At 40.9% G+C, this 13106-nt stretch overlaps 2 protein-coding genes across 5 annotated transcripts in view; one reads left to right on the forward strand and one right to left on the reverse strand.

Annotated features, from left to right (window-relative positions):
- Nucleotides 1-8258, reverse strand: part of SLC25A12 (solute carrier family 25 member 12) — a 50759-nt gene extending 42501 nt beyond the window's left edge. Inside the window, exons 1-3 of one of the 2 annotated variants that reach the window (XM_063342027.1) lie at nucleotides 8037-8258; nucleotides 7400-7453; nucleotides 1806-1948 (exon numbers count right to left, since the gene is read on the reverse strand). In XM_063342027.1, the coding sequence (XP_063198097.1) occupies nucleotides 1806-1948; nucleotides 7400-7453; nucleotides 8037-8243 (404 nt within the window). In that variant the 5' untranslated portion in view covers nucleotides 8244-8258. Of the gene's footprint in view, nucleotides 1-1805; nucleotides 1949-7399; nucleotides 7454-7979 lie in introns of both variants that reach the window. The other variant, XM_063342026.1, reaches the window with a different exon arrangement.
- Nucleotides 8259-9196: 938 nt separating this feature from the next.
- Nucleotides 9197-13106, forward strand: part of HAT1 (histone acetyltransferase 1) — a 28319-nt gene continuing 24409 nt past the window's right edge. Inside the window, exons 1-2 of one of the 3 annotated variants that reach the window (XM_063342038.1) lie at nucleotides 9197-9670; nucleotides 10926-10997. In XM_063342038.1, the coding sequence (XP_063198108.1) occupies nucleotides 9568-9670; nucleotides 10926-10997 (175 nt within the window). In that variant the 5' untranslated portion in view covers nucleotides 9197-9567. Of the gene's footprint in view, nucleotides 9741-10925; nucleotides 10998-13106 lie in introns of all 3 variants that reach the window. The other 2 variants (XM_063342036.1, XM_063342037.1) reach the window with 2 other exon arrangements.

Here is a 13106-nt window from a genome sequence, read left to right on the forward strand (position 1 = left end):
TCTCTGTGCAGATGATATAGTTATGAGACTCTGGGTTTTGATATATTACAGCTTACCACAAAAGGAAGAATGTGAATGTAAAAATAAATAAATAATCCAATGATGATGATGGGGGTATAACAATTCTTCACATGAAATACAGATTAGAGATAAATATAGATTAGAACACATAGGAAAATAAGTTTCAGACAAGTATCAACAGGTATTCAGACAAACATTATGTATTGCAGACCGCATGGTAGTAATTCCTATTCCCACTGTTCCCATACAGAAGTAGATAAAGCACACTTACCCATATTTGATTACCTCACTTCAAATATTACCTATATTAAAAAACCAACCAAACCAAACCAAACTTACATTCACAGAGAAAGCAACAAAAAAAGTGATGCCTCAATGTAAAGTTCTGTTGTAGCAATAAAAAAAAAATTATTGATTTCTTAATGTAAGAAAGATCCTTTTATAAGACATTTCCTGAAGAAATGCATACTGTAAAAGATAACTGACAGCTTTCAGAGAAACAAGATACTTAATGTTGGTTTACTAGTCATCAATTAGACTATTATTTCAACAGATACATACAAAATAGCATTTTCAGTCCATAACAATTCAACAAACTGCAGCCACGTATTGCAAACAAGACAGGTTATTTGGATTTATCAAATGTACGTATATATCAAATGTATTATAAAAATGCTGCAGCTTTATAAAATAAAAAAAATCATGTAACATTACATTAAACAGGAGATCCTACATTTGTTGTTTAGCGTAAAATGTATATAGCATATACAATTTTATTTGTAAAGCACAGATATTGTGCAAGCTGCTCAGGATACTATGCAAACTAATAAAATAGTCTAAAGCATAACAAAGGAAAATAAAAACATTTAAGTGATGGCAAAGGTCAGATTTAGACCCACAAATGAAAGGAAGTCAAGGGGCTTTCAAATTTAAGCTACATCTATGTATTTACAAATGTATCGTATATTATTTTAACAGCAACTTTCTCTCTTCTCTATAAAATACCCACTCCCTTTTACATTCTTGACCTCTTCTCTGGTCCATCTTAACCTTTTCACTTTACTTTAACAATGTCCATGCTCTTACTACAATACAAGGCCAAAGCTAGAAGCCTACATAAAGCAAGAGAAAAGGCTTATTTGAAGAAGAGTGCGTTAGAGGGTACCACCTCAGTGGAGTGGACATGTTATAAATTAGTTTCAGAGAACTGTCTAAAAGCAAATAATATCACAGAGTTGGAAAAGCTTTATGTGGTGTGACCTTATTTTGATTACGCAAACACCTTCTTCCTTCATAGAATCGTTAGTGTCTCTCTCTCCTAATAGACAGCACTTCAAAAAAACTCCTAAATGGTTTCATTGGAATTGCACACTACAGAAGTAAGAAAGCTTTTCCATATTTCCATGTTTCATTACAGGTACTAAAAACTCTTATGTCATATCTAATCATGGACGGAAGTATACAGAAAAGAACTTTTCCAAGGCAATCACACTACATTAAACTTATTTGCAGTTCAACTTCCTCTGCATTTGTAGTAATTGTTAAAACTCCATTAAAACAAATCTTGGTTTTAAAAAATGCATCCACTTCATTGTTTAACACTGTATTTTTTCCCAATTTCCACAAATTTATAGCCTATTGTACTTGAGAAAAAACTTATCATCTAAAGAAGCCTGAAGTGTAATAAAATCAATAATGTATTTTAGAAGATGAAATAATCAAACTCATTCACTCATGCATTTACCCATGTATTACAAGCTTCTAATGGAAAGCAAAATTCTCACCCATCCTTCGTTTGATCTGCCACTCCAGCCAACAGCTGCACTGTTTTAGGATTGTAACGCGGATCTGTATAAAGTCCTAGGTATTTTTGCACAAAATCTTCTGGGGTCATGTAATGCTCGCCATCTTTCTCAACACTGGCATACTAGAGTGAAAATAAAAAGCAAAACCACACAAACAAAAATGAATCAATTTAGATGCTAATTATCAGCGATTACCAAACCAGTATCTTTACTGAACATCACTTAAAACGGTGCACAACCGTCTGCACAGAACTGCTCTGAAACTAAAGGGCTTGATTAAACTAATCGTGTTACTCTACTAGTTGCATACTGCAACAATCCGATTATCCCTGTAGAATAGATGTGTTCACATAATAACCAATATCTTCTAATAAAGACAATTACGTATTTTCAGAAACTGTCAGGTAATTGCATACATTTGTAAGAATTACAGCCACGCTGTAGCCCTCCATTTGCAGGTAGACTGTGAAAATACAGCACGTAAATTTTCGTACAATTTCTAGTAGCAGATACCTTCTGAATAATTGTTCCTGATCATTCTTATAGTTAGCTTGGAAAATATATATTGTTTCTCTTCTCTTTTTGTGAGAGATAACTTTTCAGATTAATTTTTATCCTGAAACTGAGTTTGGCATTTTCCATTTAAGTGAAAATTGACACACAGAAAAAAGAATTTGGGTCAATTAAAATGGTTTGAGTTTTAATTTTATTAACAATACATTTTCAAGTAAAAACCACAGGCAAATTTCAGAATTATACAATTTAAATATTAATAAAACTAAAAATAAAATAACCAAGTACACCTTTATTACTTGTACACCAAAACAACTGCCATATGTCTGTATCAGTATTCCTACTGATTACTTTTCTGTTTCATATCATTAATCACTGGTTCTTATCTATGGGTCAATTTTAAATTAAAACTGAAGATTTTAGCATGAAGTAAATTCTATGCCCTCAGCTGTCCAGTTACACTGGGTAATGCCATTCTTAAGGCAGGAGTAGAAAGCATTGCAAGTGATGAATAAAAGGAAGTTCATATATATATATACACACACACATAAAAATATATAAATATATAATGGAAGTTCATATCCCTCAAATCTTGTTTCAAGATGGCGGTATAGTTGCAGGAAAAAATTCTTGTAGTTTATTTACGATATGACAGTAATCTTATAAATTAAACCTAAGTTTTCAGATTTCAAAATTAAGCTATATTTGCATCCTGCAACACAGGAAAGTAGCTCACAAAAGATGTCTACTTCCCTAAGCTACTGTGACCCAATCCAGTTTGATGACTGAGTTCGTTTCTCAGCATTTTTGCTCACAAAACCTGTAGGCAAGCTTATTTAGTAGTTTAAAATCCATCTCTTCTGTTCACTCTCTATTGTACACACAATGACTTAGATGCAGACCTTCCTATGCACACATATAACCGTGTTCGTTCTGAGAAAGTGAAGTTATAAAACTACACAGCTGTTTAATCAGAATTTGGATTTGAAATAAAAGTAGTGATTTTTAATTCATGTGTAAAAATGTAATTCACCTTTCTAGGTTCTAGTCGTTAAAAGATGACTACGTAAGTATTCTCTGCAGAAAAAGAAATGGCAAGCCACCCAAGACCTACACTGCAACATCTATGCCAGTGAATTCAAAATTCAACTAATGGCCTTATCTGTAATTTGTAACTTTTCCACCATGTACTGCGGTATCTTGATTCAGCTGATACAGCTTTATGTGGAAGAGTAACAAAAGGGGCTCTTACTCTACCAGGGAATTAGAATATTAACAATAAGACCTACCCACAATACCTGTTAAGGTGTAACACTCCATGACGATAAGTGGGATCATTCACATGTCTCATGCTTGTTTCAGCTGTACGCAACCCAACCGATTCAGTCAGGGCAGTATTTCAGTGTAAAGGAGCTTGCATCAGCATCAGTGCCTGCTTAAGCATTTCCTGTACCTCTTCCACAATACCAGCCACTCACATCACCTCATCATCTCTCCCTCTTCCACCCTACAGCTATGATGACAGCCGCTTGCAAGTCTGCACTGTAAATCAGATTGTTGAACTAACCCAGAATTAAAATCAATGATTTCCACAAAAATAAGAACACAAAGCAGTGGACAGGAATCCTTTAACTCAGCACTGCTGCCGAGATGACTATATAATGAAACCATGGCTTCACTGAGCCAACTCAGAAGGTTCTCTTCTCAGTCGTATACACAAGTGACTAAAAAAATGCATTATGAAGCAAAATTCTTCTGCAAGACATGCAATCCAAGGCAAGTTTTATGTATGAAGGACCATCAAACATGCAGAGTATGGAGCATATCTTCAGGAATAACAGAATTCAACTGTATGACGGTAGAGTGCATATCAAAGACAGTCAAAATCTAAACACCATAATCTTCTTTTCTCTTCAGACACCTGTTTATCTGAGTTTATTACAAACAGTGAATTGTTTCACAATAAAAACTGTGGGGGGGAAGTTTTGTTAAAATTTTTTTGAGACAAAAATAATTAACTGACAGATACATTTTGCTCCATATGAGAAGGTCATGGTATTTTGAAAGAGTCTGGCAGTGGGCCAATAAATTAAGGCCTGACAAAGCAGCTAGGCTATTCCCTTTCGGCATGTCCTCAAGTAACCTTTTCACCATACGACTTAAGTCTGGAATCTTTTAGCACAAAATAGGCAATTGTAAATTATATCTTAATTTGCATATAAAACATAACACATCAATCAAATCTGTATTTTCCTCAGTCTTGAATTATATTACTTTATAACACAAAATTCTCACTATACATTTATAGGCTGTCTCAGGTAAGCACTTGATGAATTTGCATGAGACTTCTTTTTAAACATCATCACACAGCACGAACACACAAAAACCCTACACTGTTCATACAATATAGTGCTAGGTATCGCCAGACTTTCAGAAATAGTGCTTTCTTTGAAAAAGATAGTTTTCAATTCAAAGGGTTTCTCTATCCCAATTATTTTATCTGGGCAGGGGAGAAATAAGTTCCAAAACAAAAGAGACCTGGGTGCTCTTAACGTTTTATTTTTTATTTTTTTTAAGCTAAGCTATCAGCAAGAGATTCGAGACATTTTTAAGGGGAGGGAGGGAGGGCGGAGTTTCCTGTATTAAAATTGGGAATTTGTTTTTGTCTCTTTCTCCACCTTGCTGGACAGGTTCCACTCCCATTCAGCAGGCAGGGAATAATTCAACCATATTCCCCAAGGGCTGACTGTGTCTTGCCTAAGAATAAAGAATGAAGTCTCACTAAGAAATCTGGTAACTGCTGTTCTACATAACTCTTTTATCCTTCAGTGAATTTCTATTGTGTTCTTTACAGTTGTTACTGAAATCAGTGGTTAGCAAACAACTGAGAGGTAACTTATTTGATAGTGCATAAATATGGAATTTCAATGCCTGCATTTCATAGTTACAGGATTACATTGATATAATAGCATGTTTTTTTAATAGAAGTCAAACTTAAGATTTTTAACTCTTTAAAATAATAAAAATAAACATATAGCAAGCTTCAGAAAGTCTAAGAGAAAGGTGTATATGAAGCATCCCTTAAGATACAACTTTAACTGGATGGACAGAGGACACATATCACTTTAGAGGATACAGAAGGAAATTTAAGTACACTCTCTATGAATAAGGTGGATGACGAAGAGGCCTAGAGCTCACATCTTCCCTTGGGCCCATTTCCAAGGGAAGCCAAATTTAGGAAGGAATGTATGCCCTTTAGCTGCAGCTCACAGAACAGGCCAGCACCCTCAGCAAAGAGCATGACATATCTGACCCCTGACTAGCAATATCTCATAACAAGGCCCTCTACAACTTAAGTCTTCGAAAGAGTGGGTTCTCTTTAGATTTTTTTAAAGTCTGCAACTAAGCTTGCTTCCTATCTATCAAACAAAAAGCACAATTTCAAACCAAATTATAATCAAATATCATCCAAAAGAAATATAAACTCTCTTCCTATGCCAGAAGTGTCTGTGTTGTTTATCTTTTTACTGCAAATCTCAAATACTCAAGAGAAGACAGGAGAGCTTTTGTATTTTTCATTCCCCAGAGCACAAAACAATCTACAACTTAATTTGCATGTTTCTTTGAAGATTACAAGACAGACATAGAGAAGACCAAAAAGCTGTTTTAAAACCAGACTGTCTGCTTTTTAGGTCAGTAAAACATGTATTGTCAGAGAGGCAATTTAAAGATTCAGTGGTACAATGTTCTTCCTCTCCATTTTTCCCTGTATGACCAAAATCAAGGACTTCAAATAATTCAGTTATTTCCAGAAAAAAGCACTCCTACTGACTGGAAGTCAACAATCCTAAAAAGTCCACATTTCCAACATGAACAGAGTATTTTGACACCACATTTCACTTTTTTGCACTCAAACATGCAAAAGTTGCAAAAAGAGCTGTGTGATGTTATAGAACCACAGATTTTTGTACTGCATTTATATATACTTTAAATTTTCACGTTGCTTTTTTTATTAACATACTCTACCGTATTCCTTACCTACAAAAGCTAAATGTCACGTCAACCATAAATGAACCTGTGATGGAAGATTTTTTACCAGAAACTAAATGTTGGGCTTTCACTGGTTGATTCCAGCGTTCTAAGTTTTAGCACTCCAGCAACGTTACCAGTGTAATCCAACAGGCCAAAGCAAAAATCTGCCAAAATTATGGTTTCTCTCAGGCAAAAAGGTATCTTATGTGGAAACCATTACATAATACGCTAGGACCAAAAGACACATGTGAAAGATGAAATAATAGATTGTATTATTTATATTATTTATGAAAAAGCTTTAATACTTTTTTTTTTCCTTTTTCATAGAGGAAAGCTTCTTGAATGCACTGTGTAATACTCAACATAAAGGGAAAAGAAAAAATATATTTTAGTGATTTTGGAAATATCAATGGCCCAACTATGGACTTAAAACATTGTTCTTCTTATTCCACCTGCCTGAATCAAACGTTTTTATCAAAGTTTTAGGATCGATTGGATTTTCCTTTCAGATCGTGCTTCACTGTAAATAAGGGGAGTGGAGAAAGCTTCATGCTGTTATTTGTATGTTAATTCTAAGGCCCTGCAAGGGACAATATTATGAAATACATCAGTCTTAAGAAATCAATTTTAAGTTCTAAAAATGTTGCCAGTTGTCCATTCATTTGTAGGAGGAACACATATAAACTCCAAAGCCAAAATATACAGCCATGGAAGAAGAACTTTCAGAATCTTGCAGAAATGATTTTAAAAACAGCAGTACTTAGTTGCGGTTATAATTATCTGTTTTATAGGAAATTAGAAAGTACCCCTGAAAATTATTTAAGGTTATCATTCAGAAATGGTTAATCACCATTTGTGTCAGAAGCAGTTTCTCCCTAACCCTTGAAGGCCCTTTTCAACACACTGTGCCCGCAAAGTGAACTTTCAAGTGTCCCACCAGCACGACGCGCGTACGGTCCCATGGCGAACTGACGCAAGGGCAAAAATAAGCGTTTGTCAGCCAAACAACGTTAGACAGATCTCTTTACCTGCAAAAAAATATTTCGTAGTTCAGCAGGATCCGCTCTTTTGGTTGATTGCACCTGTAAACACACACAAGTTAGCGCCTCGCTAGCCGGGCTACTGCCAGGGAGGAGATAAGAACCGCCGCCTGCGCTGATAAGGTCGGCGATGCCCGGTCCCTTATCGACCCCACAGGGCGAGTCTCGACCAGGAGCCCTCGGTGCTCCCCGCGGGACTCCACAGGGCTCAGCGCCGGTGACAGCTGTCAGGCTCCGGCCCGCCGGGGAGACCCGCGGGGCGCCCCGGTCCTCCGCGACACCAGCCACCGCCCGCCGGGCCCGGCCGCCACCGCCACCGGGCAACGGCCCCCAGCCCGCCCTGAGCCCGCGCCCCCGCCGCCTCACCTCAGAGGGCGGAGGCTGCCCCTTCCCCGGGGCCGCCCCGCCATCACTACCCCCCCAACACAGCGCCGGCGGCTTCCCCACAGCCCCCCGCGGGGCTTCCGCAGCAGCGGCTGCCTCCTCCCGCCGCCCGCCTCCACCCCGGGCAGGCGGGGGAATCCCCCCGTTCTTCCTCCTGCCACAAGCGATGGAGGGGTAGAGTCACCTTGACCGCCATGCTGCGCCCGGCGAGAAGGAGGAGGAGCCGCCCGCCGCTACCCACCCGCCGCGCCGCCGCAACAGCCGCCGCCTCAGCGCAGCGCTGTGGTAATGAGCGCCCTGCCCTGCCCCGCCCGGCCCGGCCCGGCTCCGCTCGCGCCGCTCCCCGCGGCGGGCTCCCCTCAGCGGCCGCCGGGGACGAGGGGAGCACAGCGGAGCCCGCCGGTACCGGCCGGCGCCCGGGGCAGGAGCGATGTCGCTGCCCCCGCATCGGCCCCGTTGGGACGGCGGGGCACCCGCCCCGGCACGGGCACCGGCAGCGCGGCGCGGGGGGAGGCTGGCAGCGCCGCGGTAGCGCAAAGCTGAACTTGGTGAAAATGCGGCTGAAACTAATTTCTGGCTTAAAAACTCATTTCTGGCTTAGCGACTGCAGCCGATCCCGGGAGGGTCAGCGATGCTGTCGCTGCCGCAACCGAGCGCTGAAGCTCGCTGAAGCTGTGGACCCGAATTCTGGCAGCGAAGCGGCCCCATGTTTCAAAGGAGGAGGCACAAAGTAGTCAGTTCTGGCTGTAATTCAGTAGGTTGTGACAGGCTCCCGTAGTGCGTTAGCAGTAGAGCGCGCTGACGGGCTTCGGACCTCACCATGAAAACTATGCGGGCCACAGCCTCATGAAAGGCGGAATTTATACTTTGTCTGGACAGTTCAATCACGGGAAGCGCTTATAAAACCTGGATGAAGTAATAATGCATGTTTTGTCTTGCTCTACTATTTCGAGGGCCCAACAAAATCTCTTTTGTTACATGTCACTGGAAAATACAAGGACTCGGTTCTGTCGTACCTCAGATAACAGACATAAAACTGCAATATAACAATTGGCAGCTTAAAATGGTAGTCGTGAAACAATGACTCACCTCTGGCAAGCTTACAACAACCAAAAAACCAACAACTAGGAAGCAGAACTTTATTTTGGTCACGGGTCAATAAAAACTTCCTGGAGGTAACCTGGGAGTTCACACACTGCGCGTGCCGATGCGCCGGCTGACGGCAGAAAGTTTCGCCATAAAATCTGCCTCAGGGGTATTTGACCGCTAAACCGCCTCCTTCAGGAAGTCCGTATGTACGTACTTATTGCAGAGGAACTGCGCATCAGAAAAACCCACTTAAAACTGCAGACACGTCCACGGTCGTTCCAGCAGCGGCGGCAACAAGTAGTTCAGCACATGGGTTGATTTTTTTTTTTGCTAGTGAAAGTCTACTTTTTCCCCCTCAGCTGAAGCGTTTAAAGGTGGCACAGAGAGCCACGAGGCCTGCATATGGAGAAAGGGCGGAAATAAGAACGGTCGCTCTGCCCGCTGCAGAGCGCGACGGGAGGAGGTTGTGTTTGAGGCCTCTTCACGAAGGGTTACCGTTCCGCCGGGCCCGGACCCGCCGCCCCTCACGGCCGCCCGTGCCCGCGCTGCCGGGCCGGGCCAGGCGCGAGGCGGCGGCGGCGGGCGGACACTCCGCATGCGCCTCTCAGCCCGGGCGGCCGTGGGCGGGGCTATGCAAACGAGCCGTCGCGCGGCGGCTCTGCTGAAAGGCTGCCGCCCCGGGCATGCGCGCGGGCTCAGGCGCCTCGCGCAGCCCAGCTATTGGCTCCCTGCCGCGTTTCGGCGGGCGGAAGCGGAAGTTTGTGTGGATCTGTGCGTTCATTTCCGGTGAGTGGGCGCGCGGGCTGATTCGTTCTGCCCGGCTGACTCGGCCGCCGCCGCTCTTCGGAAATGGCGGGTGAGTCTCCGGGCCTGCTCTGCTTTGCGCCGCCCGCCTGCGCCCCGAGGGCTGACAGGGCCCACCCTCACTGCGGAGGAGGAGGCGGAGGTGGTGGTGGCCTGGTCACTTGGGAGAACAGGTCTGGGCGCTGGCGGTGCCTCCCCCTGAGGGGCCCGGGGGCGACCGACACTGTTCCCCCTCTGCTGGGCTCATGCAAGTGCTGGCAGGGCCCTGGCGCCGCGTGGCCGGACGTGGGGCAAGGAAGCGGAGCGTGAGCTCGGGGTGGCCGTGGCGGGCGGGAGGTGTTGGGGAGGGCTGACCGCGGTGAGCTCGGGCGACCGGGGAATCGGGTGCGGGTGGGGAGCGCGGCTGATTTTCCACCCCTCGGTTGGTGTGGAGGTGCTGCTTGGAAGGCAGGCAGCGTCGGGTTCACGGTCCCCACGCTTAGTAGTGGTAAAGCAGGGTGACCTTCCGTGCCCGCTGGTTCGGTGTTTGTGGCGGGAATCAAAAACCTGAATTTGTTTTCACTTAAAGCTTACTATCTGAAGTTAGAGGAAGAACTTTCTGATGAGGTTTCTGGAATGAAGGAGAGGTTGGATTGGTAAAGCATTTGAAAAATGCCATGATAAGTGATACATCTTCTGTGCTGTGTTATGCTTTGAAAAACAAGAGTAGATGCAATTTGTTTGTTATTTCCTTCTGCATCCGCTCTGGAAGAGAAGTGGTAGCTAGGTAATTGCTGGTGGTGTACATGCCACTGTAGTTTGTGAACACCTGTTTATGAAAATGACTTAATGCAAATGCTTGAAATGCCCTGAAACATGTTACTTAACACCTTCTATAAATGAAAACATCTGTTAGGCTGAAGTCTTAATTTTTACATGGAGCTTTCAAATATATTTTATTGGTTATAATTTAGGACACTTAAATATTTTTATTGTAATGCCCTTCATTCTCAGTAGCTAAAAAGATAGATACTTGTCGTCTGTTTTTCTAGTTCTAGAAAAGCGTTTGAGATAAATCTCTATTCCTTTCATGCATTGTAGCATACTGTAGCTTTTTTAACCTACTTATTCAGTATTTTGGGTGGATTTATGTTGTGTGTCTCTTCTGGTTTTGAGAACCTCTTTCTACATACGTTACTTGAATAATAGTGAGGCATAGATTGTACATCTCTTAACGCTTAAAAAAATTATTTTTCAGGACTTACTGCTATGGAGAAGAAGCTGGCTGAATACAAGTGTAATACAAATGAAGCGATTCAGCTGAAACTAGGTAATGTCACTTCTTAAATATTGTACATTTGATACTGGAATATTTTAGTACCTTCTTAAAAAACTTCCTTCTGTTTAAATCCACGCAGGTTTTAATATGTACTTATTAACGTAAATACACAAACACAAGAATAGGGATATAGAGTCTGCAATTAAAGTACAGCTGTAGAAATTCAGTCCTATCTCTGTTAATAATGTCATCAGCAATTTATTAGCATGTTACCAGAATGTATTGGAATTACATCTTATTTTCTTGAAGTATTCATTATGTTCTTTTAGTTTCACTTTTCTTCTCTAGTCTTTATGCCGTGGTGCAGTCCTAAGTATGTGTCTTCTTTATGGTCACCATAGCAATAGAACTCGCTTCTTTAGGGTTACAGATATCTAATTATATATTTTTAAACATCTTTCCTTCTTTTCATGAGGGGAATAAAGGTAAAAGCAAGGAAGAGGACTGAAAAGCGTTGTTGGGTTTTTTGCTGCCCTTCCCTTTGCAACATCTCAATTACACGATACATTTTTAATGAAAATTGTTTAAAATCTGAATAGGAAAAAAAATTCACTCTTTTGAGAATTGTTTATTGCTCTCTATAGCTAATTTGCTTACTAGGACACCCAGAATACAGACAGAATTACTGAACTTGCTTATATCTCAAACTTATGTGCAGCAGTAATAATTTGAGGGATAGCATGTACCTGTCTAACTTTTAGTCTTTCTTAGCCCTTCAGCAGTTTGTTCCCTTGACTAGTACAAATATACTAGATTTTTAAGAAAACAAAAGTAATGAACCTGTTATGTACTTTTTCAGAACTACTACTAGCGATATGCTCCATATGGTGTAATACACAATCACCTTCAGCTTGTGAGCCAAGACATCGTTATAATCAAAATGCTTAAGTCTTTAAGCCACTGTAATTGTGAGGTATTTCTCTTCCTCTTAAACATTATTTCAGATAATGGTTTTATGACTAGATCTAACACTTATTTTTTTTCTCTTCTACATTTTGAAAACCAAAGGAAAGAGTGTGAGATAATGACATCGGGGTGAATTTTGTCTAGCAATCTGAGCAGCTACTACATCAGGTTTCAGGGAGACTGCTAGAGGATTTTTAATTAAGTTACCCATTGCCCATCTCAGCTAATATTTTTCGCTTCCTTTTTTCTTTCGGAGAGTGTAGATGTTCTACATATGAATTATACTAAGAGAAAAGATGAGAAGCTACGAAGTGGTACCATTAAAAAAAAAAAATCAGTCATACTATCCTGTTCAGGGTCCTGACTTCTTCCATGGTGACAGTTCAGAGTTGCTCTTTGGTTGGTTTTTTTAACACTGCTACTTGGCCTCAAATCTGTTGCTCAGAATTAAACCTGAGAGGATAAGAGCAACCATTCTCTTTTGCTTTTGAGAAGATCAAAATTTTATCTTGTCACTGGAACACTCCTCATTTTCATTTTTCTCTTTTAATAATTCCTTGCTATTATTATGAGAAAAAACTTTTTTTCTTCACCTCTGCTTTTACTGAAGTAAAGCCACAATGAAGCTGTAGGTCAATATTCAACATGCTCTAAAAAAAATGCTTTAATAGCAATATTAACTCCTGCAACATTGCATGCTAATGCAATATTAACTCATTCAACATCAAAAACGTGTAACTCATCTCAAGCTACCTGTGCCTTGTTAATGTAGCTGAACTATCACTTTAATGCCTAAGATAAGAGTTGTATCCCTTCCGATTTTAGGTAATTTCTTAAACTGCAAATACACAGAGGATATTTGGGGATCGAGTTTCTCAGTCTTCTAAAATTGTTCCCATAAAATCCTACTTTAATCTCTAATTTCATCCACTAATCATAAATCATATCTTTTATGATGAAAGAACTCCTGTTACAAGTACTGTGGAGCAACTGTTGTAACTTCATAAGCATGAATAAAATGCTTGTTCAGTAAGTTACTGAGTCTGGGTAGATGCCATTATACTGACTGTTTTTACATTACCAGAAAAGACCTCGTTTAATACTAGGCTTTAAGGAAAAGTAATGATTCAGAAAAACAGAAATCACTAATTATTTTGGTAACATTCGTACAAGTACTGGTATAGTATTGGTGCA

The sequence above is a fragment of the Chroicocephalus ridibundus genome, chromosome 7, assembly GCF_963924245.1.
Source record: "Chroicocephalus ridibundus chromosome 7, bChrRid1.1, whole genome shotgun sequence".
NCBI lineage: Eukaryota > Metazoa > Chordata > Aves > Charadriiformes > Laridae > Chroicocephalus > Chroicocephalus ridibundus.